We start from the raw sequence: 27,187 nt of genomic DNA, 5'->3' as shown, positions 1-27,187 counted from the left end.
GTGCCTCCCTAAACAAGCAAAAGAAAAAACTTTTCCAAAGTAAGTGAGGAGTGTAGATTCCTAAATTCACTGCCTGATCAGGCAGATATAAGCACCAGGAAAGAGAGGCGGCATTCAGCCCAGCATCTGCAGGAATCCCCCTCTTAGCCCACTCATGTCATTGGAGTACCTTCATTATATTGTCAAATAGCACCCTCAGATGGCCCTACTTCATATGTCTTCATCAGACATTTTTCCTTTCTTTTTAAGATCAGGAAAAGGAAATAAATCCTTACTGCAATGCTGTCAATTTCTAGTCTCCTGACTGCAGAGAAAAGCCCAAGGAGATGAATAAGCCTAATACAAGGTTGCAGAAAAGAAAGCAGATGAAAACTCTTAGAAGGTATTGTATTAATATAATTTCTGATTATACAAAAGGTTACTTCAAAATTTATTGAATCTTTTTTAAGATGTAATATGGGCTCTAATTCTTGCAGCAGTTTTCTGTATGTTTTATAATACTGAGTTTTTCTTGATTTTACTAGGAACCAGTGCATTTGGCAATGAACCAGTGAGCTGTGCAATTAACTTCCAGCTTCTGTCTCGATACACAGTTTATTTCACACTATTTCTACAGCTTCGGTTTTCAATATATCATAAATTCATGCATCTGTAGCATTTCCTCACACTGTAAGTACTTAACCACTTTCGTGGAAATTAACAGCTGAAATCAGATGCTTTAATGATTGCAAAAAAAGAGGAGAGTTAATGCTTCTGGCACTGAGAGCATAAAATAACCCAATATGGCAATTTCCCATCTAAGTGGTGGAGTCTGGATTTCTGAGTTAAATCCCGTGCACAGAATGGAACTGTTCAAACATCTCAAGAGATTATTTCAAACTGTTTGACACTTTGGTAAACTGTAGTCAGGTTTACACTTTGAATAATTTCTTCATAAAGATTCATATTTTTAATAAAAGAAAACAGTAAATGGATCAAAAGTGGTTGGGCTTGTGTGGGTTTTTTTTCTTGTTTGCACTCTTTGTTTATGGTAAAGACTTCTAATATGAAGGAACAAGACCAGAGGAAAATCAGAACTAGCAGGGAGAGAAAAGGTGATGAAAGGAAGTGAAACTGAGGTAACTGAGGTAAATAAGAGGATTAGAGGCAGCAAGTGAGCAATATCTGCATGTAGGGCAGAAGAGGGAAAATGCTTTGGAGGAGATGGGACATTTAGAGCAAATCAAAGGCAGGGGAAAGGCTTGGGTTTGTCATTTTCATCTTTAAGGAAACAGACACGGCAGGACACCTACACCTGTTCAAAGGGAACTAAATGTTACTGTCTATGAAAATGACAAATTCTAATCTGAGAATAGTTTCTATTCCTTTTACATTCAGCATGACTTGTAACTTCACTACCAGTAAATGAATTTAATGTCATTGATGACAGATACTATGTTACCATAACAGCCCCTTTCTGTGCATTCTTTCATACTGTGCCCAACAGATGGAAAAGGAAGCCTGATAACATTATAGGAATTCCCCCAAAAAGATTAAGTGAAGTGGTTGCTTCTATAACCTTCATTTTAATTTTCAGATCCATAAAAGATGTATTTGTTCAGAAATACATTTCCACTAGTTGGAAATCATCTTTTAAAAGACACAACATATATTTGTGAAAACATCAAAACATTGATCACAGGTAGAAATATTCTATATTTATCTGGAGAGCTCCAAGTTTATAGTAATAGAAAATGATCTCAGACAAATATCACAAAGTAGCTAGAATATTCATCTCTCTCAGATGCTGATGCAAGGTTGATGAGATGGTATATGATTATTTTAGGATTAAGCACTACAATAATAATCTCATTCCCACTGAGTGCTCCTAAATACTCTCAGCAAACCCATTTGTCCCTCTTCCTTAACTGTGATCCCATCTCTGTAGAAAGAAATAGCCCCATAAAACTGGGTCAAGCAAAGAGTTTACTCTTTCCTACAGAAACTGTGTATGTTACATACATAATACCTTCTTCCTCTGAGAACAATTTAATACAGTCTGTATTAGGCTGAAACATGATGCAGTGTGGGGAAAGTGAGACCACCAAAATCAAAAAACTAACCAAAGAAAACCCCAGATCCCAATAACTTAAGGTAACTTAAGGAATAAAAAGTAAACTGATAGCAGAGGAAAATAAAAGCTTTAAAAAGTTACTAATTTTTTCTCACAAAAGATGCCCTTTTGTAATTAAAAGTTTTTATCTCATAGCTCAAAAAACATGTGCATGTTCACATTAATGCTATAAAATGTGGCTTACAAAAATCCTAGATTCTTGTCCATTAACCACAGAATGTTGTCCAAACACTATTTTAAGAAGAAACTGAGAGGATCTGTATTTGCACACAAGATAAGATGCTGATGCAAAGAGAAATAACTCTTCTCACATTTCCACAGTTTGCTATTTCAGCAGAAAAACTGGTTAGTAACACCATTGCTTAAAAAAAAAATAAACAAAAAACCAGCTACGATCTCACTATTTTCCATAGAAAACAGCTGTTAAATTAACATAACATTCTGAATTACCATTAGTGTTAAATATATATTTATGTGTCATTATTTGTGCACGAAATAACTGCAGATAAACACAGAGCCGGCCATATGCTTCCTGAATCTGAAGTGCACAAAGCAGTTACTGGAAGTATCCCAACTTTGTATTTTCTCTTACCTTAGCTCTTTTCTGGAGTTTTCCAGGACCATGCACAACTCATTTGACAAGGTCACATTTTGTTCCTGCAGGTACAATGGCTGAAAACAGTTATGAGGCCTGCATGTAATTTGAGTGCTGAATTTTGGCCTTATGCTACGCAGTGGGATGAGACACATTCTTTTCTCCCTTCTGGTAATCAAGAAAAAAATGAAACTCATAGCTGTGATCCTCGACTGTATTACCCTAAGAAAAAGCTGTAATTGCAATCGGTCCATTCCATTCAGAAATAGAAGGTGAAATACTTTAAACATTGATACCACAGTGACCTCAACATCTTCCAGGAGAGGAAATTCATCCAGCTGTGCAAGAAAGCAAAGCAAACTGCTCCGATAGGAATGCTCCAACACTTCTTCAATCTACACAAAGATCTATGGCAGGTGTTCAACCAGGAACTCCCTGGTAGACCACCTAACTTTAAGAGAGTTGTCATCCTCATTGCAAAACTGAGACTAGCTCAATAAAATAAATAAATAAAATGGATTTATATTATTAATAATTTTGATGATGACTACTTTTAAGTGTTCCTCAAGCTGTGTTACGAGATCACATTGGCAATGCTGAACTCTAGGCAGTTAAAATTGTAATGGAGTTGAAGTGACTGAATTAAAATAATGAGATCAAAGCAACTGCCAGAATTATCAAAAGGTTATATATCTAAATATAGCTTGTCCTGAAGATATTTCCAACCATTGCACCTGTCGAACTAAATTGATAAAACTGGCTAGAATCAAAGCCAGGTGTTTTTGTCAGGACAGGTAAAAAGAAAAAATTAAAAAGTGGTTATCACACCCAGCTCATAAAGTCTTTATCTGAGCAAAATTAAAACATTCTTTCCTGTTTCCACAGATTTCTGTGTTGGGCTATTCCACGCAAACCTGAATGAGCTGACCTTTCATCAGAATAACCCCACAGTCAGAGATGGCACGCAGGGCCAAACATGTTCAGTGGCCACGCAGACTAATACCATGCATTTGTTTCCTATGGGTGTTCTACAAGATGCCTTTCTACTTTAGTCACACAGAATAAATATTGTTTAGGAATTCTGGTTACTTGGAAGGAGAGTTCTGGGAACTGATTTTGAAGCGTGGATGCAGAGAAATAATGCAGTACTACAAAAGGAATTTGTCAAGCAGACAACTAAAAAGCCTCAGGTGACAGATTCTGCATCAGTATATTCAGTGAAGAGCTAAAATTATGCTACTGCTTCTTAAAAGAATTTAGGCAGGCAATGAATTCTGTGGACTGGGAAGTGTTTCATCTTTAAATCACGCTTAAATAACAGGGCTAAGGTTCAAAAACATGACCATGAATTATATTTGTCACTTGCAGTCACCCAATTAAGAACTACACCGGCTCATCCTCAGTCCCTGTGTAATAGCTTGATTATTGTATTTGGTGTAATCAAAACCCACACATTTTTTAAGGACTGTTCAAATGCAGCTTAGGTGCATCTCTCCACATGACATGGCTAACCAAGAGCACTGTTGTAGCAGGGCTTCACTTCTGTAGGAGTAAACCACATTTCACTGATAAAGAGCTGCATGTTCACATTTCATTGCATGAAAGCATTGAGACAGTTGAGACTGTGGAATCACTTATGTTCAGGCAGAGCAAAAGATAACATAAGCCTAGTCATTACAGCTGCAAGCTCCTACTGAAATTAAAAGGAAACAAATCCTCTGCTGTAACCCTTTCCCCCCCACCGGATGTACAGGTCTCCATGAAAAACTGCTGCTTCTAAACCTTCTCTGCTTCTCTGCACCTTGTTTGCTACAGGCACATTCCATTTTCTGTTGAAACAGCCAAAATGGAAGAAAAGCTTAGCTCTCACATCAGCTTTAATAGAAGGTCACAGATGAAAGCAGTGCTGCCACTAAGAGGAAGCAGACACAAATAAGGCTCTCTAAACTGGTTCTCAAAATCACATCGCTTTTTTCAAGCCAATGTACACCCTGCAGCTGTGCTCACCAGAGACTTAACGGATGCTTTTAACTTTCTGCATAATAGAAAAGCTTTTGAGGAGCACAGTATTACAGCGGTTAGTTTTTCTAAATCAAACTCCTACAATCACAAACGAGAGGGGAAAAATAGATACTAAAAGGTACAAGTGGAGATTGTCTGTAAACCTTTACAGAAGATGGTGGGCAGATGGTAGGGATTTGCAGTGACACAGCTGTTTTTAAAAATAAAGAAGTGGAAGACGAGAGGCATGATTACAGTTACACATACATTTCTAAGCCTACACATACGAGAATAAAAATTAGGCTAGCAGTGGGAAATTGAAGTTTGTATATTATAGTCTGAACTGGCATTTAGAAACTTCTGAAAATAACTAGCAGCACCTTCAAGTTTCTTTTCCAATCTTTAGTTTTCTAAGTAACTATGAAGCAAAGCTGACAACAGAAACATTAACCTACAATGAGGAGTTAAAAAGACAATCACAGAATCTTAGGAATGTCAAACTTACTTTCAGTACCTCCAACTAGCACATTTTTTCTCTAAGCTCTACAATGTAAAAAGACAACTCCACGAAATCATCAAATGAACATAAATTATGTCACCTGTTTGAACTTCCTATGAAAAGATTTCATTTTTACTGTTGTATTTATTTTTCAGATGTTACTAGTACAATGCATCGATAGGTAATGCAAGGAAGAGTAAGATGTATGGAGATTATTGTAGATTTAACAGCATGGGAGGTGAGGCAGAGAAATGTCCAAATTCAATAGGGTCAAGCACTGGATATGAATTTAGTAAGAATAGAACGTATTTTAACTAAACAGTAGTTTTTATTAAGAAAACTTCAGAATGAGACCTTTAATTCTTTTTTAAAATGCACATTCTCATGTACGTTCCCCACAGCCACAGAGAAGGCTTATGTTAGGCAAACAGTAAAGGGTTTTTTAATGTACATTGTAAAAGTCTGCCTTCTGAAGAGAATCCAATGAAGCTGTTTCTTGACAGTTCTTTGTTTACAAAATTAACTCTTCCAGATAACATATTCCTAGATCCAAGAAATTTTATATTAACAAGACAGATGCCACTGGTACCAAAATGATAATATTTTGATCTTTCTTCATGGAGTCAACTTTTTCACACTGCATCCGTTCACTTTCTTTCCTGTATTAGAAATGACTTGGCAGTGTAAATGTACTTTCTTTGCTACATATGCTATATAAAATCCATCTAACTTTCTGAACACATCAGCTGGGATCCAACAAAAGCAAAAGGTTATCTAGAACCAACCCACTAAAAATTTCTTTATATGCATCTCCAGAGCAACTGGTGCTGGCTTTTGCTGTAGTTGGATATTGAACTGAAGAGGTAGCAGATGAAACCTGTTAGAAAAACCCAGGTATTCCACTACTACTCCTTTCACAGTATCTGGGCTGCTCCCAGTCCAAAGACCACAACAAAGCGATTAGTGTAGGTGCTGTCTAGCACACAAACAAACTCAACAACTGAAGACATTTAAATTAATTTTATTTATACCAGGTTTTCAAAATCAGAAATATTTCAAAGAAATTCAATACTCAGAGACAGGTGCTACATTGATGATCTTTGATCCACCATTAGTGCCGTGTTTTCACTCTACAATCATTAACTCACCACCACAAACTAAAGGGGACTTACAGAAGTTTATAAAAAATAGGCAGACATGAAAATTTGGTTTATACTGGAATTGGCATAAGAGAGTAAAGCTTATTATCAAATTGTGGCAATTGCTGTATTCCATCACTCGTTCTGAGGGAATGGTAGAGCAGGAAAATTCTTCCACTTAAAGAAACACTTTGGGTTTTAACTGAGCATACTCAAACTCCACTTCATGATCTGAACTAGAAGTGATTTTTACACTCAAATCCATATAAATTTAAGCTTTGCACTTCTAATATCACACCAAAAATACAAACCTCACTAACACACTCTAGTCTTGGATTGATTTCCCTTTTCAGAGAAATCAAACCCATTTATCTATACCTCTTCCAGGATTTACCAAATCAAACAAAACTGCTGGCTTTGAAGTATTTTTTTAGAAGAAAAATGCCATTTCTGCGCAAGCTACTCTCATGAAAAATTTATTTAACATTTCTTTATCAATAAAATAACTGAAGCCAAGATATCCAAAAGCCACGTCTACACGGAGATACACAGAAGATATTCAACTTGAGAGGATTTTCCTCCCCTTCTCGATCACAATGAGGCCCTCACCATTTTGCATAATGACAGAAAACAACAGCTGACAAACCATTTTGGAACAGATGCCAGCTGTCTCCCATTTGTTTTATAATTCAAACAGTAACAGTTCTGTAGCACTTTATTGGTTTTTGTTTTTTTGTTTTTGTTTTTTTTTTAAAAGCAAGCCATCTGAATTGGACCTCACATCAGTCAGTCAGTCATTCATTTCAAGAACAAACTGAAGGCGGGCTGATCCTTTTGGATCCAAAACTTTAATTTGGTAGGAATCTTACATAAATACAGTTTGTGCTTCAATTTCATAGCTAGTTGGACTGAGTGAATATACACCTAAGCTAGTTAAAAAAAAAAAAAAAAAAAAAAGAACCTATAATATTCAACTAAGAAGCCACAGACATTTTTCTAGACTGCAGCAGAGACAAACAATAAATTTAAACACAGTACTCCTTAAAAAAAGTTTACTGTCTAAAATGAAAATTCAAATGATTTATTAAAATTTAACATTTCCCATTTTGGCTTTTTCTAAAGAAACAATTTATTCCTTGTGAAAAATCAGTTAAAAGATAATTTCATTTTACTGTACCGAACTCAAGTCAAACATAAAGCACAAAGATCTTTACATTAAACTGGGCTTTGCATACAACATGAATGATCAGAAATAGACTATTTTGAGGAAAAAAAAGTTGTGGGGTTTTTTTAATCTAGACAACATGCATACCATCAGTTACTTCGCAACCTTAAAAGGTACCTGAAAGGAGAGTTTTGTAGAACAAAACCAAGACTGATTAATACACTTAGTAAGTCAGTGGTCATCATGCCTTTTTAGTTAAATTCTAATAAAGTTTAGTCTACATAGAACAGCTAACACAATGAGGTGTGCAAGTCATAGGGACAGCCAGAAGCCTGAAATAAAGTCTTAAAGTTCTACAGGACAAGAGAGCCTAAACACAGTACCACTAGGTTACTTAAAACTATTGCGGGAAAAAAAGAAGAGAAAGTATTTGGATTATTATCTCCTTCCTTGTTGAAAAAGGGCTATGGACTTAACATAAAGAGCCCGTATTTAAAAGCCCCACAGTTTTACTCTACCAACTTTTTAAAATAAGGTAATGATAAAAGAGCATTCCTTCTAGCAGCGTGTACAGTTCAGCTGCCAGTGGCTGCCTAACAGCGCTCCTTTATGCATACCAGGAGAATCATGTCCAGTTTTGCCATTTCTGGATAACGATGACAAGATACAAAAGCATGTGTTTGCCATAAATAGCTCTGGCTAACGGAGGATTGCTCACACAGAGCAGATCAAATTCTCTATAAGGAGAGCATTATTTGGCTCCCAGCCAAAACATGTCCCCTATGCAAGCCTCAGTAGCGGCAAACACTTTCCAGTTCTATTTACATAGAAGCTAACAAGAAGAACAGTTCATTTAGGCTAATTCTTGTACTGAGTCGGTCTAACTGCAACACTCGAGAAACAAAAATTATTTCCCAGCTTCATATTCTGCTTGTAACTATCATTACACATCATCTTACTGAGAGAGACGCGAGCTGTAAAAACTTGTGCAAGGTTTTACTCTGGCATGTAGAACTTTAAGAACATTCAGGTACGAAACACACTGCATGGTTAATTACTTTGTACTTTTAAGTTTCTGACACAAGTGTTTCATGGAACTAACGGTCTCCAGTAGTGGTAGCTTCTTTACTTTACGGTAAATTAGGAGCAGATCTTTTATTCAATGGCCAGAACAGAGCCACAAAGTATTGTAAAGCAGTGCCTAAGTCAGTATTAAAAACTTGCATTATTGAAAATGAGATTAATGATTGTTTACCTTTACAATACTTTCCACAGAAGTTATTTGAAATATGCTTAAACACTTAAAAACTATATTTTCCAATGAAAACAAGGCAACATTCTGTAATAAGCCACAAGTTTTATTGCAACGTGGCCAGTTTTTGATCTCAAAAAACAATGTTCCATTTAAGGCTCTTTTTAATACAGAAATTGCCACTATGACTGATGTTTTACAAAACTTTAGTGTTTCAAGACTCACATGGTAAACGGAGAACTTCTACTCCTGTTCAGTAGTGTACATTCAATGGAAAACGAAAGGCATCGTAACAGCTACTTCATTTAATAAAGATATGCATGTAACAGGAATGAAACTGAGGTACTACAATAATTTGATGACACAGTTACAGCAACTTAATTGGCATTCCTTGGGGGGGGGGCGGGTCAAACATATTACAAAAAAGTGCTTTAAATGCATAGTGTTGTGTGCTGCCATGTCACAAAAATAGGCTTGTCAAGGCAGGTGAGGTGTATGAATGCACAAGAGCCTCATGGAACTGCAATCAAGTGCAACTGTTAAGTAATACTGTAGAGAGTCTACCATCCGACCAGAGGACAATACTTTCAAGGCATTCAATTAGCTTACCCTTTGCTGTCTGCTAGACTATTTACATTAACTATCACATTCATTGTACATGTTGCAAGGAATGCCTGCAACGCCAGTTTTGGCCAAGAGTATGACGTGAAAGCATTCCTTGAATCCTACATAAAACTACCAGGATTAAACAGTCTAATGGCAATCACTGGTAGACTGCTTAACAATGACATCTCCTTCAGGGCGGTGGGGAAGGGTCTTATTTTTTGAGGAGGGGAGGGGATGGGGAGACTAATACTATTCCAATTGAACGAGCTGCAGAAATGGAAGCTCCTTAGATCCAGATGGCACTTGTCTGTCTTTTTATAAGGGTTTTCCTTCAAGTGAAACTACCACGTTGCCTCCCAATTTCTCTCCAAGTGTTGAACGGTCCTTAATATCATCCAAACCATTTACTTGCCACTCATGTTTAATACCTGAAAGACAGATGGACAATATGCTTGTGAGAACCTCAACATCTAAATGGCATTGTAATTAACAAGAAAAACATTTTCAGGTCTATACCTGTAAATTTCTTTTTAATGGCATCTTTAGAGCTTGCGTAGATCATCTTGCTTTTTAAAGGTGCACTTTCAGGAGCCCTTTAAGAAAAAAGAAAGCCACAACAGAACAGTTATTAAATCTTCCAGTGGTAGCTCCAGAATATTCAATTTTAACAGCAAGCTTTGCTTTCACACACCAGAATATAAATACCAGGTCTTCTTTCTTAGATTCCTTTGTCTCATATGTGGCATCATACAAAGCGTATCGGCAATCATTCAAAGGTAGCAACTTCACAAAGGCTGTATAGGGGTCCTCCACAGTATCACCAATGTCACCAACCAATATCTGCTTTGACTCCTCTACAATTATTTGTTTTTTGTCATCACTTAAGCAGAAGAGAACAGCTTTCTTTCTTTTTTTAATCTCTTCTGGGGTTGAAGATTTCCTTACTTTCATGTCATTAAAAACCTTTATGACTTCATCATTCACTGTTACTCCAGAAGCCTGTAAAATGAGATCAAAGGAATAATTTGAACAGCAAAAATTAACACTCACTAGAAAAAGATGATAGCCCACAGTGCTAGATAAAGAAGTCTGCCTGCCCCCATAAGAATAAAAATACTATACTCAACCTGATCACACTATGAATTTAATAATATTTGTGGGACTGGAGCAGAAGATATAAAGGAGGCGTAAAATCAGTAGTTTCTTCTTGTAGATCTCAGCATCTTCTGCTGCAGTTCTGAATAGCAGTTTCATACAACTAGTCACACAACTGTACTACTCGAACAGTTTACCTTATCATGCATTTGGCTTATTTGGGGGGAGGGGAAGAGGGAGTGATGAGGGGGTAGAAACTGAACATAGGAGAGAACTTTGTAATTTTCGGTTGGGATAGGAGAGGGTGGGGTTTTGGTGAGTTGTTTTTTGTTGGTTTGGGTTTTTTTTCATAGAACAAACGCTACAGCAGCAGCTCATATCCAGCACTGTCATGACTCTCATTTTGTTGGGTGAGGTAAGGCTCTACAAGCAGCAAAAATGTTTTCTGCATTGTGTCAGCTTCAACACTGCGCCTTAAGAACTCCCGAATTTTACTTCATGCTGCTGCGGGAGTATTGTTTGACTACTGTTCGTTCATATAAAAATATCAATTACAACCGTACAGCTGCCCATAAGGCTCGCAAGCCGTTCAAAACACGAGCCTAAAGCAGCAAGGAAACAAAACGCCGGCAGGGCAACCGGGGAGCTCAAGGCAAAATGAAAATAATTTAGCAAACCCCACTGCGAGTGAGCAAGCGAGCTCAGCCCATCTGCAGCGCCCTTGCTCTCGGTCCAGCAATTATATCTGCCGAGGCGGGCGCTGCCAGCGCAGGCTGCCCGGGGAGGAAAGGCAGGTGCGCGGCTCGCAAGGAGCCGCCGGCTTTGTCCCCGGGGCGCCGCCGGCCCCTCTTCCCGCTTTGTTCGCGGGGACGGAGGGAATCCCGCCGCCCCGCGCCCTCCGGCCCTGCGCTCCGACACCCGCCCCAGCCCCAGCGCTCCCAACACGGCCGCTCCCGGCCGCCCCTCGGGCCCGGGCACCAGGCGGCCGCCGCGGCGGCTCCTCGGGAGGAGCGCGGGACCTCTCTCCCCGCGCCCGCCGCCCCTCGCCGCACCGCGGGGCACTCGCACGCCCGGGCGGTGCCGCAGGGAGCGCTGCGCCCCGCGCCCGGCCCCGGCCCCGGGCCCAGCCCCGCCGCCCGCAGCTGCCCCGCGGCCGCTCCCGCGGCCCCTTCCCCCCGCACCCGGCTAAAATTAGACTAAAATGGCCGCCGGAGGCCGCAGGGCCGCGCCGGGCCGGGCCGGGCTGGGCTGGGCCTGCTCTGCTCAGCCTCGCTCGGCTCCGCCGGGCCGCGCAAGCCGCCCGCACCGCCCTCCCCGGCCGGCGGCGCCGCGCCGCCCTTACCATGGCGCCGGGTCCCGGGGCGGCGGCGGCTGCCTGCGGTGCGGGGCTGCTGCACGCAGAGAGCGCTGCGCTGCGCTGGGGGCGAGGCGGGCGGGGACTCGGCCGGGCGGGGGATGAGCCGCGGCGGCCGGGGAGGGCCGGTCACATGGGCCGCGCCGCCACCACGTGCCGCCGCCGGGCCGCGCTGGGCCGGCCCCCCGGGGCAGGACCCTCAGGCGGCGGGGCTCGGTGGTCCGCCGGGCAGAGGCGGCGTCAGCGCTGCCCGGGGCTGGACTGGCTTGGGCCCCGGAGCCCTGGGCGGCCCCTCAGCCGGCCCCGGGGGTGGCTGGCTGGCTGCTGAGGGGGCAGTGCGGCCCCTCGCTGGGCTTGGAGCACGAGCGTCAGGCCGGGGCACGGTGGCGGCCCGCACCGCCTGCCCGGCGCTGCTTCCCTGGCCGAGGCGCTTTCTCCTTCTCTAAAGGGTTTGCCCGCTGTTCGCGGTTCGTGGCCGGGCGCTGTCAGGCATTGTGTCGCTGCCGTGTGCCACGCCGCCTTGTCCCCGCTCGAAGAGGATCTATGCTGCTGCTGCGGCTGCCCCGGGCTCTGTAGGGAAAGGCCCTGGGCACAAAGGGGCCTGGCACAAAGACTGCTCTTTCTGCGGTCTTGGAAGAGCTGCTCAGACAGTGAGGCGGGACACAGCACATAGGGCGGAAGATGCAGCATTAAAAGATGGGAAAATGACTTACAGGAAAACAAGGACAACTCTCCCGACAGTGTTGTGCTGTTCCATACTGAGCTGGACAGAGCTTGAGGCACAGGATAACAAACACAGAGCATTTTACCTCTAGCCGATCCAAGTGGACAAGAGGATTCTCAGTCCTGTGCACCCTGAAGTGGTGTGTTTGAAAACCAAGAAATCCTAAACATTCAGGGCTGCAAGCAGCTGTACCTGTGAGTCTCCAGCGTGCGTTGTGACCAGCCAGCTCTCTCTCCCCAAAACATTTGAATTGCTACTAGTATGGTGGTGGAAGCCGGCTAGCCAGTGTTTGTCAGCACGCATGTATGTGTATTAGATACATCTATGTGTTTTAGATACACATATATATACACACACACATACTCATTCTGCATTGTGTGAGGGGTGTGTTGATGTTCCCCCCCCCCCCCCCCGCCTTTTCTCCATTACTATACATTACCATGTTGACTAGATGAGACACTATGTTTCCAATATCCTTTTTGAGTTACATCCTGCCCTCTGGCTGCAGAATTCACTGATTTGCATTCATCAATATTCAAAATTGGATCCATCAGCCTTGAAATCACTAATCTGGAGCTATATTTACGCCTCAGCTCCTTACAGCCACACATTCAGGATTTCCTGCTGCCACTGAGCTCTGTTAGACTCAAGTCTTTTTTTTTTCCAGATGCTGGCCACTCGGTTACTCTTACTGCCTGTTCAAGTGCCAGCACTGTGGGATTCAGGAAGGAGTACCTTTATTGTATATTTGCATTCAAAGAATCCTCCATTATCCAATTCAGTTTTCAAATACAATAAATGCTGTCTTTTTTTCAAACAAGTGACTAGTTAGGAGAGGTGAAAATCGTTAAGGGAATTAATAGCTGAAATCCTAAACTGGGTAACTGTCAAGACGCAGTTTTATGATTGGCTTAAATCAACGTAAGTCCATGAGAATGTCTTGACAGCCCCATTCCTGGGCACCTGCTGCTCTTGGGCAATGTCATGGGCTGGGGTGGAGTTAAGTGGTCTCAGATCCTCATCGTCAAGATAGGTTAATGTATGCCAAAACAGCCTTCATGGCACTGCAGCCATGCTGTCATGGCATGCTGAGTGTCCCAGACTGGCATGCTGTGTCATGGCCTGCTGTGTGTCATGTTCTGCTCAGTGTCCCAGACAGAGGTCCTTGCAGCCGTACACAATGTCAGGAGGCAAATGGCAGCTTGGAGTTCCTTCACCTCGGCAAGCAGGTGTAGCTGTGCCCGTGCACAGTACATCCTCCAGAGCTGCTGACCACAGTCACTGCCGTGGGCTCAGCAAACTTCTTCTAACATGTGCACAAGACCATGAGTCTGCTGTGTGCGAGTGCCCTAATCTCGTGCCCTTGCAGAGCATCCTCAGCCACCCACATGGGGCCTCTGCACTGCATATCCCAAGCTCCTAAAATGAAAGGTGGGGAGTTACCAGCTCCAGAGTTGTGTACTCCAGGAATGACAACTCCAAAACTGTGCATGACTCACCCTCTGTTTTTAACACCATGGAAACTGAATAATGAATCAGAAGTGCTTGCTACTCTCTTCACCTCACAAGGTGCATACTTGAGGTACCCAGGCACTAAGAGCTGCTGCTGCTGCACATCACTGATTGGTACTTGGCAGCCATCAGAGTACAGAAGCAGCACAGCTGAAGGAGTATTTTCTGACTACAGAAATCTCTGAGACAGAAATGAGTTTACCAGAATTTGAGAGCATTTCTTAGAGATGAAAAACAGGTCACAGGTAAACAGAAAGGAGCTTCTTATTTTCAAGGAAATTAATTTTGAACTCCTGGTGACTGCAGTGATCAGAGGAAGAACTTGTGATAGAGCCCAGTGGTGAACTTTAGAGGCCACAGAAATGGCCAGTATCCAGCCAAAAGCAATAATGACCAAGCAAATCTTATTGCTGGAGCACACTCAGACAAAGCTGCTTCCTACTTCGGCATCTCACTGCACTCAGGAAGCATCGAGTTTCACTACCCCTATGCCACAAGACCTGCATCCCACCAGGCAACACCGAAATAGCCCAATGATTCAGAGAGCCCAGCAGCAGCAGCACTAAAAGCTTTGTGAATGATACCCTCTGTGGAGTGCATGCCTCTGAGGAAGCCCTCCAAGCCTCCCCTCACCCTCTGTGGATGGAAGCAATGACTCACCGTGAAGCAGGAGGCACTGTTTGTTTGGATTCAACTCCTGGATGCTCATTAGTGAGAAATTATTATAATGGACTAAGCTGCCTTATGCATTGAAGCTCTTTGGTATCGCAGTCCTTTCCTTTAGTATGCTGTGCATCCTATTTGCTTCTCTGTCGTCCTCGCTGAACTCAGTGTTACCATTCCAGCTTCATTTCCCACGGAAGCAGGGCCTCTGCTTGGCCTCCTCAGGCATTCCCTCTCTCACTCGTGCTAGTCCTTGTCTCAGTGACTTTTTAACTTGTTAGCTTATTTGAGTTAAATCTGACAGAAGAATAGAGGTCACAAAAGTAATTAAGATCCTTAATTAAGTAATTAAATTTTATAAAATATTTCATTTGAGATAGAAGAAAGTGGGGCTATATGTCTACCAGTTCAATTCAGGAACCTGTTTGTTTCTGCTAGGAGACATCAGAGCTCTTATGATGTAGCCAGATTACCTTCAAGAAGAGGACTAAGCAGAGAGAAGGGTAAAGCAGAGAAACTTGCATAGATGCACACTGAAATAACAGAGTCTTAATACCATTTAGTTCAAAAAATCAACCTGTCAAGGGAGAGAAATCCATAGGAAACTGCATTTGATGAGATCTGTTGCTCAGGGCACTTCTTTTTCCCCTTTGATGTCCTGTTTACCCCTGCAAAATACCAAGTTTCCCTCTAACAGTTCTGTATTTTCAGTGGGAGCGCAAAGAATGCCAGACAAAGTCTAACTTTTGGTAATGTAAGAGAGTATTGGAGAAAACCCGTGAAATGCTAATTCTGAGTTTTTCTCTCTCCTTACACTGCAGATACATTCCTTTACAAAAAATTACAGTAAATATATTTGACTCTTAAGTTGTGGATCCTGGCACGATTTTGCTGCAAGTTAGCAAGATTTGCAGTGCCTCCCTGTGAGCTGATTCCAGGAGCCTGAAGCGAGGAGCAGGATGCCTGCGCTAGTGTGAGGCACGGATCCCCAGCAAGCCCCATGAGGGAAGCTCCAGACTCCACTACCCCTTTTCCACTGATCACTTCTGCTGGTTTAAGCAGCCTCGTCCACCGGTACTGTCCCAAAATCCCTCTGGGGCTCCGAGCTATCGTTCCACTTGGCAGTGGCTTGGGCAGGGCTGCGGGCTCCCGAGGAGTCGGTCACGCCTGGTGGGCTCTGCCCGCGGCGGGGACGGGGCGAGCCGAGCGCGTTGCGTCACCTTCACCGGGAGCCGCGGCCGCCCGTGCCAGGACATTCCTCGGGTGAGTCACGGCCCGGCTGCTCCCGCTGCCGCCACCTCACAGCCCCGGCCCGCCAGCTGCTGCCCCCGGCGTGGGAGCGCTGCCTGCCTTCCCGCCGCCCTCCCCAGCCACCACCCGGGGCTCCGGGAGCCTCCCGCTCCGCCCCTCCGGCCGCAGCGCGGGGATGCGCTGCGAGAGGCGGGGTGCGCGGTCCCCGGGCGGCGATGCCGGCCTGAGGGCTGTCATGCTTCACTTGGGTAAAGCAGCCTCTTCCTCTGCCAAGCGGGGAAGGCTCTTTTTAGCCCGTGCAGGGATGCGGCTGAGGAAAAGCTCCTTTTCTCTCCCCACCCCCCCCCCCTCCCCCCCCGCAAAGCTCGTCAACCATCCGCGTTCCCTGGACGAGTTGACCTGATGGCCGTATGCCAGAAGAGCAGGCAGAAGGAGGCAGCTGGAAGCGGCAGCAGCGTAAGTCCAGCAGGGATGCTCGAGGAGCAGCAGCCACATGTTTTTCGGGGCAGGGAGGAATTCCCCCTCTCCCGCCGTGCTGGTAACTCACACGTGCCACTGAATCACAACACCGGGCAGCCACGGGCCTGCCAATGGACAGCGAAAGAGAGATTTAATTAAAATGTTATGTCTTGTAATGACATCATGTTACGGATGGCATTTAAACACAGAAAAAAAAAAAAGGAAATAAAAATTCCTCCTGTGAGAGAAACATAGAAAATAATGGCGGAACAGAACGAAAAAATCCCCTAAAGTCTAAAATACAGGGAAACTTCGCTCTTTACATACTTAGCACATATTCGACTTTCACAAAGGTTTGTACATTTGTAGCACTAGAAGAAATAACTGCTGTTTATCCTGCCAGCCTTTGTAATTCCTGTATGCCCTGTACAATGTGCCTAACTGCTGCAGTGTCCTTTTGCTATGCACATGCATCGACAGCACTCAGCAATTTTTACACTTTCCCCATGTCTTACAACTTGAGTGATAGTCCGTATGCTGGGAGTCTCCAAGTTTCTCTCCCCAAGCTTAGAAAGTCAAATTCTGCTGCCTTTTGTGCTAGGATTTCAGTAGAGTTACCACAGCACAGAAGCAGAAATTTTTGTTTCTTTTAAAAATCAGAACAGAGATAAAAGTGAGGTTTCTTTACTTACCCTGTGTTGTGGCTCAACAGTTGGTTCTTTGCTCACAATATTACATTAATTATATTATATTACATTACATATTATATTTAATATCTAAATATAATAGATCTTACACAAAGAAGGAGTAAGGACAACAGTAATGTTACCAAAGTGCATATCTACAACTCTCCTAACACTGAGTTAATCTTGTTTAGGTTTCTGAAAACTTGTTGAGCCACAGAGCAGCAACTCCTCTCAGCAGACGAGCATGACAGCTGGAAAAAGTCATTTCTTGAACAGCTTCAGCCTGTTTTGCAGGACAAGTGCCAGAAGTTAGGACACAGTCAGCCATCTCAGCAGACGGCACAATTTAACTGGTGCACCTCCAGGAAAAGGTGGCGATGGTTTCCAAAAGCTCTTTCCCTTTAGGATAGGTGCATGCAGACCTTCAAGTTGCTGGGGCTGGCTGACACATAAGGTGTATAATGATTCAACTTTGTTCTTTTTTACAGAAAAGCCCCCCAAAAGATGGGCTCCCTGAGACAGCCAGGGTTCCTGGTAGGACAAGGAATCCTTGTTTTTCTGTGCCTGGACAAGTGCAAAGCAGCACTATACACAGATTGTACACAGATTTCAGGCATTAATCCCAAGTCTTCCAGGCTTGGCCTGATTCTGCTACTAACCTTCATTGCTCTGGGCTTTTTTTCCTGCTGGGGTTATGTCATCATGTTGGAATAAGGTCCTTGGAAAATGGACTGTTTCTAATCATGATCAGCACTTCTATGACATTGCAGGTCTGATTTAAGGAGACATCTTTTAAATACAAGAAAGAATCACCAGCAAAGAATCAAATACTCTCCAGGAGATAGAGGAAGCCATGACAAAAGTGTTTAAATGTTGGAGATTAATTCATATGGCCTGTTTAGATTGGAAGTTGTAAAGGTCAGACAAAAAAAGAGGACAGACACTTTTGGTTCTGGAGTTTTAATACTCTTAAAATTGCTCCAGACAGATCTCGGACTCAGTTTGCAGCATTGCATCTGAATGAAAGGAAATTCTGTTTGATGAAGGTTGAACCCAAGGATTGGTTCTAAGAAACCTCTTAAAAGCAACAACTGTGAAAACAAAAGATGCACAGTCTAAATCCATTCAAGCATGTCAAAGCTCCCTCAGAAGACATGGTGCTTACGAAGTTGATAGTCCCTTTTAAAACCCCTAAGTTTTTCTTTTTTCAGACAATCTAAAAATAAAACATTAGCTAAGCCTAACATGCTAAATACATGAGTTGAGATCACTTTCTGGTGGTTGAGGATGGGCTTTAGGATGATTGAGGCACAGGAATATTTATAACCATTGCTGGATTGTGGGACCTGTCGGTCAGTGCAGAAGTGTCCTCTGGTGACAGCAGCGCTCACAAGCTGTGCCAGGACTGCAGAGCCCAGCATGTGACTGATGGTGGGATCTGCACAGGAATGCTCACGAAAGGCAACTATGAAGCCCCACACTGCCCAGAGTCAAATGCAGAACTGCCACCCAAACCCCAAACATTTTAGCATCCTGGCTTCCATTTCTGCCGTTTTGAACACAGGATTCACAGCAGCTGAGCCACAGCACTGCCTGTCTCTTCAATCCTTTCCTCTCCAAGCTAATTTCATCTGTAGGGCACTCGATGGAGAAAAATTGGAAAGTACATAGATTATAACATACATTCTTATAGGACTGTTAACCTAGGAACTATCAATATAAATCCTAAATAAATTGGTAAGATAAGACTAGCAAATTGACAAAGCTGAAGTTGGACTGTGTGTTATCCTATTGAGGATTCCTTCTAACTTTGTTACAGGGAAATTATGGGACAAGCATGCCATTTTCAGTCCCTCCACATGGCTTGGTTAAAGCAGGTAGCACAAGCACCAGAATAACTCTAGACCACGATGCTGTGACACGATGTTGGTGCAGCAGCACTCTGTTAGTCAAATAAAGACCCTTTCTTTGAAATCAATCTAAGGAAAAAGACGAACAACAGCAGAGAAGAAAGAAGTGAAAGCTGATCTTCCATGGCCGTTGGCCAGCATTTTGGAGAGTATGCTGTCATGTAACATCCTTGTAGGAAACTTGGCCCAATCAAACATTTCTCTCATCAAAAGCGAGTGACCTGAACAGCTGGATAAACGCTGTGAGCAAGCAGGGAGGCACAGGCGGAATGCTGGAGCTTGCTGCCTTCTCCCCCCCTCTGGCAAAGGCTGTGGGACGTCGCGTGGGCTGAGCACCTCCAGCCTGGCCGGCTGCTGGCCATACCCAGAGCCTCTCGCAGGGCAGTGGCTGATACAGCCCTGTCTTTGGAAACACAGGAAACACTTTTTTTCCTTCTTTCATACCTAAAAAATTATAAGGATTGAGTTGCACCTAAAAAAAAATATTTAAAATAATTTCAGCAATTTTCCAGGAAAGAAGCACTGCAAACCCAGGAAACTGATACATTACGGTAAAGAAACAAACCTAAAGTTGGCCTCAGTGCACTTTTTGGAAAACACATGCAGTCCGTGGCTTTCTGCCCTGACAACATTTCACGTGTAGCTTGTACTGATGTGCATTTTAATGCACTCCAAAATGCCTTCCATTACCTGAAGGGAGCCTACAAGAAAGCTGGAGAGAGCCTTTTTAGAAAGGCATGGACTGACAGGACAAGGGGGAATGGCTTCCCACTGCCAGAGGGCAGGTTTAGATTATGTAAGAGGAAGCAATTCTTCACTGTGAGGTTGGTGAGGCACTGGAACATGTTGTCCAGAAAAGTTGTGGCAGTGTTCCCTGGAATGTTCAAGGCCAGGTTGGATGGGGCTCTGAGCATCCTGGTCTAGTGAAAGGTGTCACTGCCCATGGCAGCTAGGTTGGAACAAGATGATTTTTTGAGGTCCCTTCTAACCCAAGTGTCTCGGTTTTGAAAGACAGGTGTCTGCTAAGGAAGGCAGAGGCCCCCCTTGAAGTGGCAGATATAACCCCTTTTCCCTCCAAGTTATTATATTTTGAAATCAAGAGCCTTTAGGCGAAGATGTGGGAAATAGGAATAACAGTTCTTTACTCTATATCTATATGTATATAACCAGTCAAACAAAACAACAACAACTCTGGCAGTAACAGCAATCACAAACCCAGTGCCAGCCTTCTCGGCTGTCAGGCCCTTTCCCCTCGGGTGCAGTTCCGCTCGCAGCCGGCAGGGGCGCTGGCGGCTCCCGGTGAGCAGGGCAGGTGCGATGGTTCCCCCGCGGCTGCAGGGGGCGCTCCGGAGCGAGCTTGGGAAACCCGCGGCTCTGGTGCCCTGGGATCCCGGGAAGGATGGAACAAAGGCTTCACAAACCGCTGGGCAGCTGATCCCGGACTCTCAGGAACAGCAGGCTGGAACGGCAGGCTGGAACGGCAGGGACGGACGCAAATCCCGGGTGGCAGGCGAGATGTATCCAGATGGGAAAAACCACGGAGGCCCAGGCAGGCAGGGCGAGCAGGGCTACAGCGTAGCGAAAGCTCGAAGCAGCAGCGGGGCAGGGCAGCCACAGCCCGGTCTCCAGCAGGGCAGGGAAAGCGGCTTTTGGGGTCCCGGCGTTGTTTCCAGCAGGAAGAAAGAACGGCCAAAAAGAAAGCAGCAGCGGCTCCTTTCTCTGCAGCTTCTCTCTCCGGACGCTCAGAGCGAACTGACCCCACACCCAGGTGTAGACAAAGGAGTAGCCAGGCCCGCCCCACTCCCCTTTTTGTCTTTCTTAAGTACAGCTATTTGTCCCCTAGCAACATGCATATGGGAGAAAATTCCTTTAACAGGAAAAAAACTAAGACTAAACTAAAACCCCAACATTATCCACCCCGAATTTTTTCCCATACTAACATGTTACATGAAACTTAACTTTTTTAACCATATAAATCTATGCATTACCCAAATTATATACAAATATACATGCTGATACTGATACAAGTACAGAGCCATGGGTAGTTCACCCTAAAACAAGGTCCTCTTGAGGTAAGCATCAGGTCTCTCCATCCTTTTGAATCACCCACCAGGTGCAACCTGGTCCCTGAGCAAAAACAACCCCACGGATGGGTTTGTCTTTGCTCAAGGCAGACTTTACCCAAACAGTTTTTCCAAGCATACCTCTCATGTGCACCACTGGAACCTTATCTCCATCTGTTGTTTGTAGGGGTTCGGATTGGGCAGGGCCTGCTCGGCTGGTGGAGCCTCGAGTGTTAACTAACCAGGTGGCTCTTGCTAAATGCATCTCCCAGTTTTGAAAGTCCCCCCACCCAGTGCCTTCAAGGTGGTTTTAAGCAGTCCATTACACCGCTCAACCTTCCCAGCTGCTGGTGCATGGTAAGGGATGTGGTACACCCACTCTATGCCATGTTCTCTAGCCCAGGTGTTTATAAGGCTGTTCTTGAAATGAGTCCCATTGTCAGACTCGATTCTCTCAGGGGTGCCATGCCTCCAAAGGACTTGCTTTTCCAGGCCCAGGATGGTGTTCCGGGCAGTAGCGTGAGGCACAGGGTAGGTCTCCAGCCATCCAGTGGTGGCTTCTACCATTGTGAGCACATAGCGCTTGCCTTGGCGGGTTTGAGGCAGTGTGATGTAATCAATCTGCCAGGCCTCCCCATACTTGTATTTGGACCATCGCCCACCATACCACAGAGGCTTCACCCGCTTGGCCTGCTTGATCGCAGCGCATGTCTCACAGTCATGGATAACCTGGGAGATACTGTCCATGGTTAGATCCACCCCTCGGTCTCGTGCCCACTTATAGGTGGCATCTCTGCCCTGATGACCTGAGGCATCATGGGCCCATCGAGCTAGGAACAGTTCTCCTTTATGTTGCCAATCCAAGTCTATCTGGGACACCTCTATTTTCGCAGCCTGATCTACCTGTTTGTTGTTACGATGTTCTTCATTAGCCCGGCTCTTGGGGATGTGAGCATCTACATGACGGACCTTCACGGATAGCTTCTCTACCCGAGTGGCAATGTCTTTCCACTCTTCAGCAGCCCAGATTGGTTTTCCTCTGCGCTGCCAGTTTGCCTTATTCCACCTTTCCAGCCAACCCCACAGAGCATTGGCTACCATCCATGAATCAGTGTAGAGGTAGAGCTTTGGCCACTTCTCTCTTTCAGCTATGTCCAGAGCTAATTGGACAGCTTTGAGCTCAGCAAATTGGCTCGATCCACCTTCTCCTTCAGTAGCCTGTGCAACTTGTCGTGTGGGGCTCCATACAGCGGCTTTCCATTTCCGGTTAGCGCCTACAATTCGGCAGGAACCATCAGTGAAGAGGGTGTATTGTCTTTCACTCTCTGGTAGCTCGTTATATGGTGGGGCTTCTTCGGCACGTGTCACCTGCTCCTCTTCTTCTTCAGAAGATAACCCAAAAGTCTCACCTTCTGGCCAGTTTGTAATTATTTCCAAGATCCCAGGGCGACTTGGGTTTCCAATTCGGGCGCGCTGCGTGATGAGGGCAATCCATTTGCTCCAAGTAGCGTCGGTGGCGTGATGCGTGGAGGGAACCTTTCCTCTGAACATCCACCCCAGCACCGGTAGTCGGGGTGCCAGGAGGAGTTGTGCCTCTGTGCCGATTACTTCTGAGGCAGCCTGGACTCCTTCATAAGCTGCCAGGATTTCCTTCTCTGTGGGAGTGTAGTTGGCTTCAGACCCTCTGTAGCTTCGGCTCCAGGTGTACTGCACGCCCCTCCAGGTGAAGGCAAACTGAGGCCTGCACTCTGCTGCCAGAGGAATGGAGAAGAATGCATTGGCAATGTCAATAGTGGCGTACCACTTTGCTGCTTTGGACTCCAGCTCGTACTGGAGCTCCAACATGTCTGGCACAGCAGCGCTCAGCGGTGGAGTCACTTCATTCAGGGCACGATAGTCCACAGTCAATCTCCATTCCCCGTCAGACTTGCGCACAGGCCAGATGGGGCTGTTGAAGGGTGAGTGGGTCTTGCTGACCACCCCTTGACTCTCCAGCTCGCGGATCATCTTGTGGATGGGGATCACAGCATCTCGATTTGTCCGATACTGCCGGCGGTGCACTGTCGAGGTGGCAATTGGCACTCGTTGCTCTTCCACTTTCAGGAGCCCAACTGCAGAAGGATTCTCAGATAGTCCAGGCAGGGTGTTCAATTGCCTAATGCCCTCTGCCTCCACAGCAGCAATCCCAAATGCCCACCTGAGTCCTTTTGGGTCTTTGTAGTAGCCATTCCGGAGGAAGTCTATGCCCAGAATACACGGGGCCTCTGGGCCGGTCACAATTGGATGCTTTTGCCACTCCTTCCCAGTCAGGCTCACCTCAGCTTCCAAAAGGGTCAACTGCTGTGATCCCCCGGTCACCCCAGCGATGGATACAGGTTCTGCCCCCACATGTCTCGATGGCATTAAAGTACCTGGCTCTGGGGTAGGATCTCTAGTGTCTGGGGCCGTGTCAGGCTCTGGGGCAGGATCAGGCTCTGGGGTAGGAACTCTACTCTCTGGGGCCATGTCAGGTTCTGGGGCAGGATCTCTAGTCTCTGGGGCTGGTGTCCGGGTAGATATCCAAGCCAATCTCAACTTATCCTTGAATGCTAAATAGAGTAGGCCTATCAGCAGCAGATGGTTAGTATTCAGAGGGAATTTAAACCCTTCGAAAATTGATGGGGTGGGCCCAAAGAACTGGTTGAGGGGTTGGGAGAAAACTTCCCCTGGTGTCATTTCCTCACAGAAGGTACCATTGTTAACATAACCCCAAAAACATGTGCTCAGTGTGTGATAGCTGTTTATCCATGTGCCCACATTCCGGAGGAAGTTAAAAACCCATGAATTCCTCACCTTCTCGACCCATAACGCAAGCTGGATAACAGCAATGGTAGCCTTAGTCAGAGGACCCATATTCAAGTAAGGAGCTGCAAAGGGGAAGAATATAGCCACGGCTACATGCCACCCAAACCAGGGTAAACTAGACCACATAGTGCTGCCTAACAAGGTTCCAATATCCAGCACACAAAATAAAGTTATCGAGGAACTGTTATTCTTTTTTCACCTCTATCTCTTAATGCCCTCAGGCCCCACGTTGGGCGCCAAGATCTGTCTCGGTTTTGAAAGACAGGTGTCTGCTAAGGAAGGCAGAGGCCCCCCTTGAAGTGGCAGATATAACCCCTTTTTCCTCCAAGTTATTATATTTTGAAATCAAGAGCCTTTAGGCGAAGATGTGGGAAATAGGAATAACAGTTCTTTACTCTATATATATATGTATATAACCAGTCAAACAAAACAACAACAACTATGGCAGTAACAGCAATCACAAACCCAGTGCCAGCCTTCTCGGCTGCCAGGCCCTTTCCCCTCGGGTGCAGTTCCGCTCGCAGCCGGCAGGGGCGCTGGCGGCTCCCGGTGAGCAGGGCAGGTGCGATGGTTCCCCCGCGGCTGCAGGGGGCGCTCCGGGGCGAGCTCGGGAAACCCGCGGCTCTGGTGCCCTGGGATCCCGGGAAGGATGGAACAAAGGCTTCACAAACCGCTGGGCAGCCGATCCCGGACTCTCAGGAACAGCAGGCTGGAACGGCAGGCTGGAACGGCAGGGACGGATGCAAATCCCGGGTGGCAGGCGAGATGTATCCAGATGGGAGAACCCCACGGAGGCCCAGGCAGGCAGGGCGAGCAGGGCTACAGCGTAGCGAAAGCTCGAAGCAGCAGCGGAGCAGGGCAGCCACAGCCCGGTCTCCAGCAGGGCAGGGAAAGCGGCTTTTGGGGTCCCGGCGTTGCTTCCAGCAGGAAGAAAGAACGGCCAAAAAGAAAGAAGCAGCGGCTCCTTTCTCTGCAGCTTCTCTCTCCGGACGCTCAGAGCGAACTGACCCCACACCCAGGTGTAGAAAAAGGAGTAGCCAGGCCCGCCCCACTCCCCTTTTTGTCTTTCTTAAGTACAGCTATTTGTCCCCTAGCAACATGCATATGGGAGAAAATTCCTTTAACAGGAAAAAAACTAAGACTAAACTAAAACCCCAACACCAAGCCATTCTCTGAGTTCTATAAATGAATGATTCATGAACGATAACCATTGTTTTAACAGTCAGTGACTCAGAGCAGTTAAAAATCCCAAACTTTGCCCAAGTACATACACACATATCCCCAAATACACAAACATATTTTAGGGATAGTGCTACATCAGCATCCCTACTGGGAAACAAGGTAATCAGTTTACTTACCTGTCTTTATAATTCTTCTGATTTGCAGCACAAGTTATTTTACCTTTTGCATCAGTCTTAATCCAGACATCATCTTCAAACCCAAGTGCCCCAAAATGGGAAGCTTTCTTATTGGTGGTAACTGGAGATTCTCTGAGGGTTTTTACACAGGCCTGATACTGGACACATACACAGTCGAGCACTTCAAAGGCAAGGTTTTAGCAGAGCACTGTCTAAGGAAGCACCAAATTAAGGGGAGTAGGTAGCTGATGAAGGGGAGGAGGAAGAATACATCACTTGGTAGCAGGCTGAGAAATCTCAGAATATCCCCTTGCAGCAAGCCGCATAAAGCACCAGGAGCACCTCTGCAGAACTAGACTGTGTTGCTGTTGTGAAGATCAAGGCAGTTTAGCAATGCAAGGGGAAGATCTCTTGGATTTACAGCTAAATGCTGTACAAAAAACTTTGCTGTACAAAACAATCTGGACACCGGCAATTTCTTTAGAGTGAGAAGGCTCTTGCAGGGTAGAAATAGTCCTTGGTAACCTCAAGAAGCATTATCTACAATTGCTGTGATCAGTTATCACAGTGATGAACAATAGGTAACATGGCCAGTGCTAGATATTATTTATTGAATACAAACAGATAAAACTTGGAAGAGACAAGATCGCTGCAGGGTAAGGGTTAATTCAGTGGTTACATCAACGATTCATAAACCACAAGTGTAATCTCCTAAATCCTAAAGCACTAGATTACCAGTGCAGCAGGAACACGGTGTTGGGCAGGACTCCGGTGCAGTCTGGCGTCCCCAGAGACCTGCTCCCTGCATGTGTCCATGAAGACTCTTCACTTCTGGACTGTGACAGATGCAGGGATGGCTGGGTGTGGGGCAGCTGGTGACTGCAGCAAGTGGAGTGGGGCTGTTCAGGGTCTGCCCCCCTATAACTATATAGGTTTCCAGCTGCTACTTACTGGTTTCTAATGCCCACATTTGCTAAGATCGTATTTCTTTATTATTAATACTAACATTTAAGTGCTCTCTCCCAAGTACTTAAAACCTCACCCCTCCACAAAAGAGGCATCCAGCAGTGGGTACTGGGGAACTGGCCCCAGCTCAAACCCCTTACAAAGAAGAGTGCTAGCTCACATCTATCACGTGAGCTGCCAGACCAAAGCAAACACAAGCTTTCCAGCATTTTTACAGGCTTCCAGAAATTAGACTTCCAGCAGGTGAATCTGACACTGGATATGCCAGTTAAGGTGATCACCTGCCTCCTAATACAGGTGAAAAGACTTGATACAACAAGTCCTAGCTACACTGGTGTTGACACCTAAACATGAACAGCCAGTACCAGCTTGACTGCAGCCACCACAGAAGGCTACAGCCAGCATTTGAAGAGGCCTTCTCCTGTGACCTCATCCTGCTTGGGTAGGAAGGGCTGCTTCTAATACCTGCAGTTACTGTAAGGATTGGTCTTCTAAATCTTTGGGAGCCTGTGGTGGCCAGGAGGTGAGCAAGCTGTCTTTGAGGAAATGCTAGTGTTTCCTGGACAAGAGAATCCTTTGGGTTGGGAGCCCAAAGGGACTGATTCCATGGCTATTAAAGAGTTATGTACAAAAAACATCAGAAGAAATTGCCTAGGGCAGCTACTCAGCTCTGACATGAATGAAAGGGGCAGAATTTGCACAGATACTGCTATACCAGTTGGTACAGCAGTATCTGGATACATGCCAGGGCTAAGATCTATTGGAGCTACCAAGAAGGGCAAGACTTTCACTGTTGCAGCTTGTTAAAATGCTTAGAGAACAGGTGCTGCACTTGAAGCTCAAGGAAGCCTACTGCCTGTTTTTTTTAAAAGCCTGGTAGGGCCTCACTAGTTTGAATCCAAGACGAACCTGTTTGCCCTATTCATTTTGAC

At 45.2% G+C, this 27,187-nt stretch overlaps 1 protein-coding gene across 1 annotated transcript; it reads right to left on the bottom strand.

Moving 5' to 3' along the window:
• Positions 1-6,213: 6,213 nt before the first annotated feature.
• Positions 6,214-11,912, bottom strand: CFL2 (cofilin 2). Its single transcript, XM_048307668.1, has 4 exons — positions 11,808-11,912; positions 10,062-10,369; positions 9,887-9,963; positions 6,214-9,798 (listed from the first exon to the last, which is right to left on the bottom strand). Exons 1-4 carry the CDS (start codon positions 11,808-11,810, stop codon positions 9,686-9,688), a joined length of 501 nt encoding a protein of 166 aa, XP_048163625.1. The 5' UTR covers positions 11,811-11,912; the 3' UTR covers positions 6,214-9,685.
• Between the last annotated feature and the right edge of the window lie 15,275 nt (positions 11,913-27,187).

This window comes from Corvus hawaiiensis, chromosome 6 (genome assembly GCF_020740725.1).
Source record: "Corvus hawaiiensis isolate bCorHaw1 chromosome 6, bCorHaw1.pri.cur, whole genome shotgun sequence".
NCBI classification, from domain to species: domain Eukaryota; kingdom Metazoa; phylum Chordata; class Aves; order Passeriformes; family Corvidae; genus Corvus; species Corvus hawaiiensis.
This window is presented reverse-complemented; position numbering and strand designations above follow the sequence as displayed.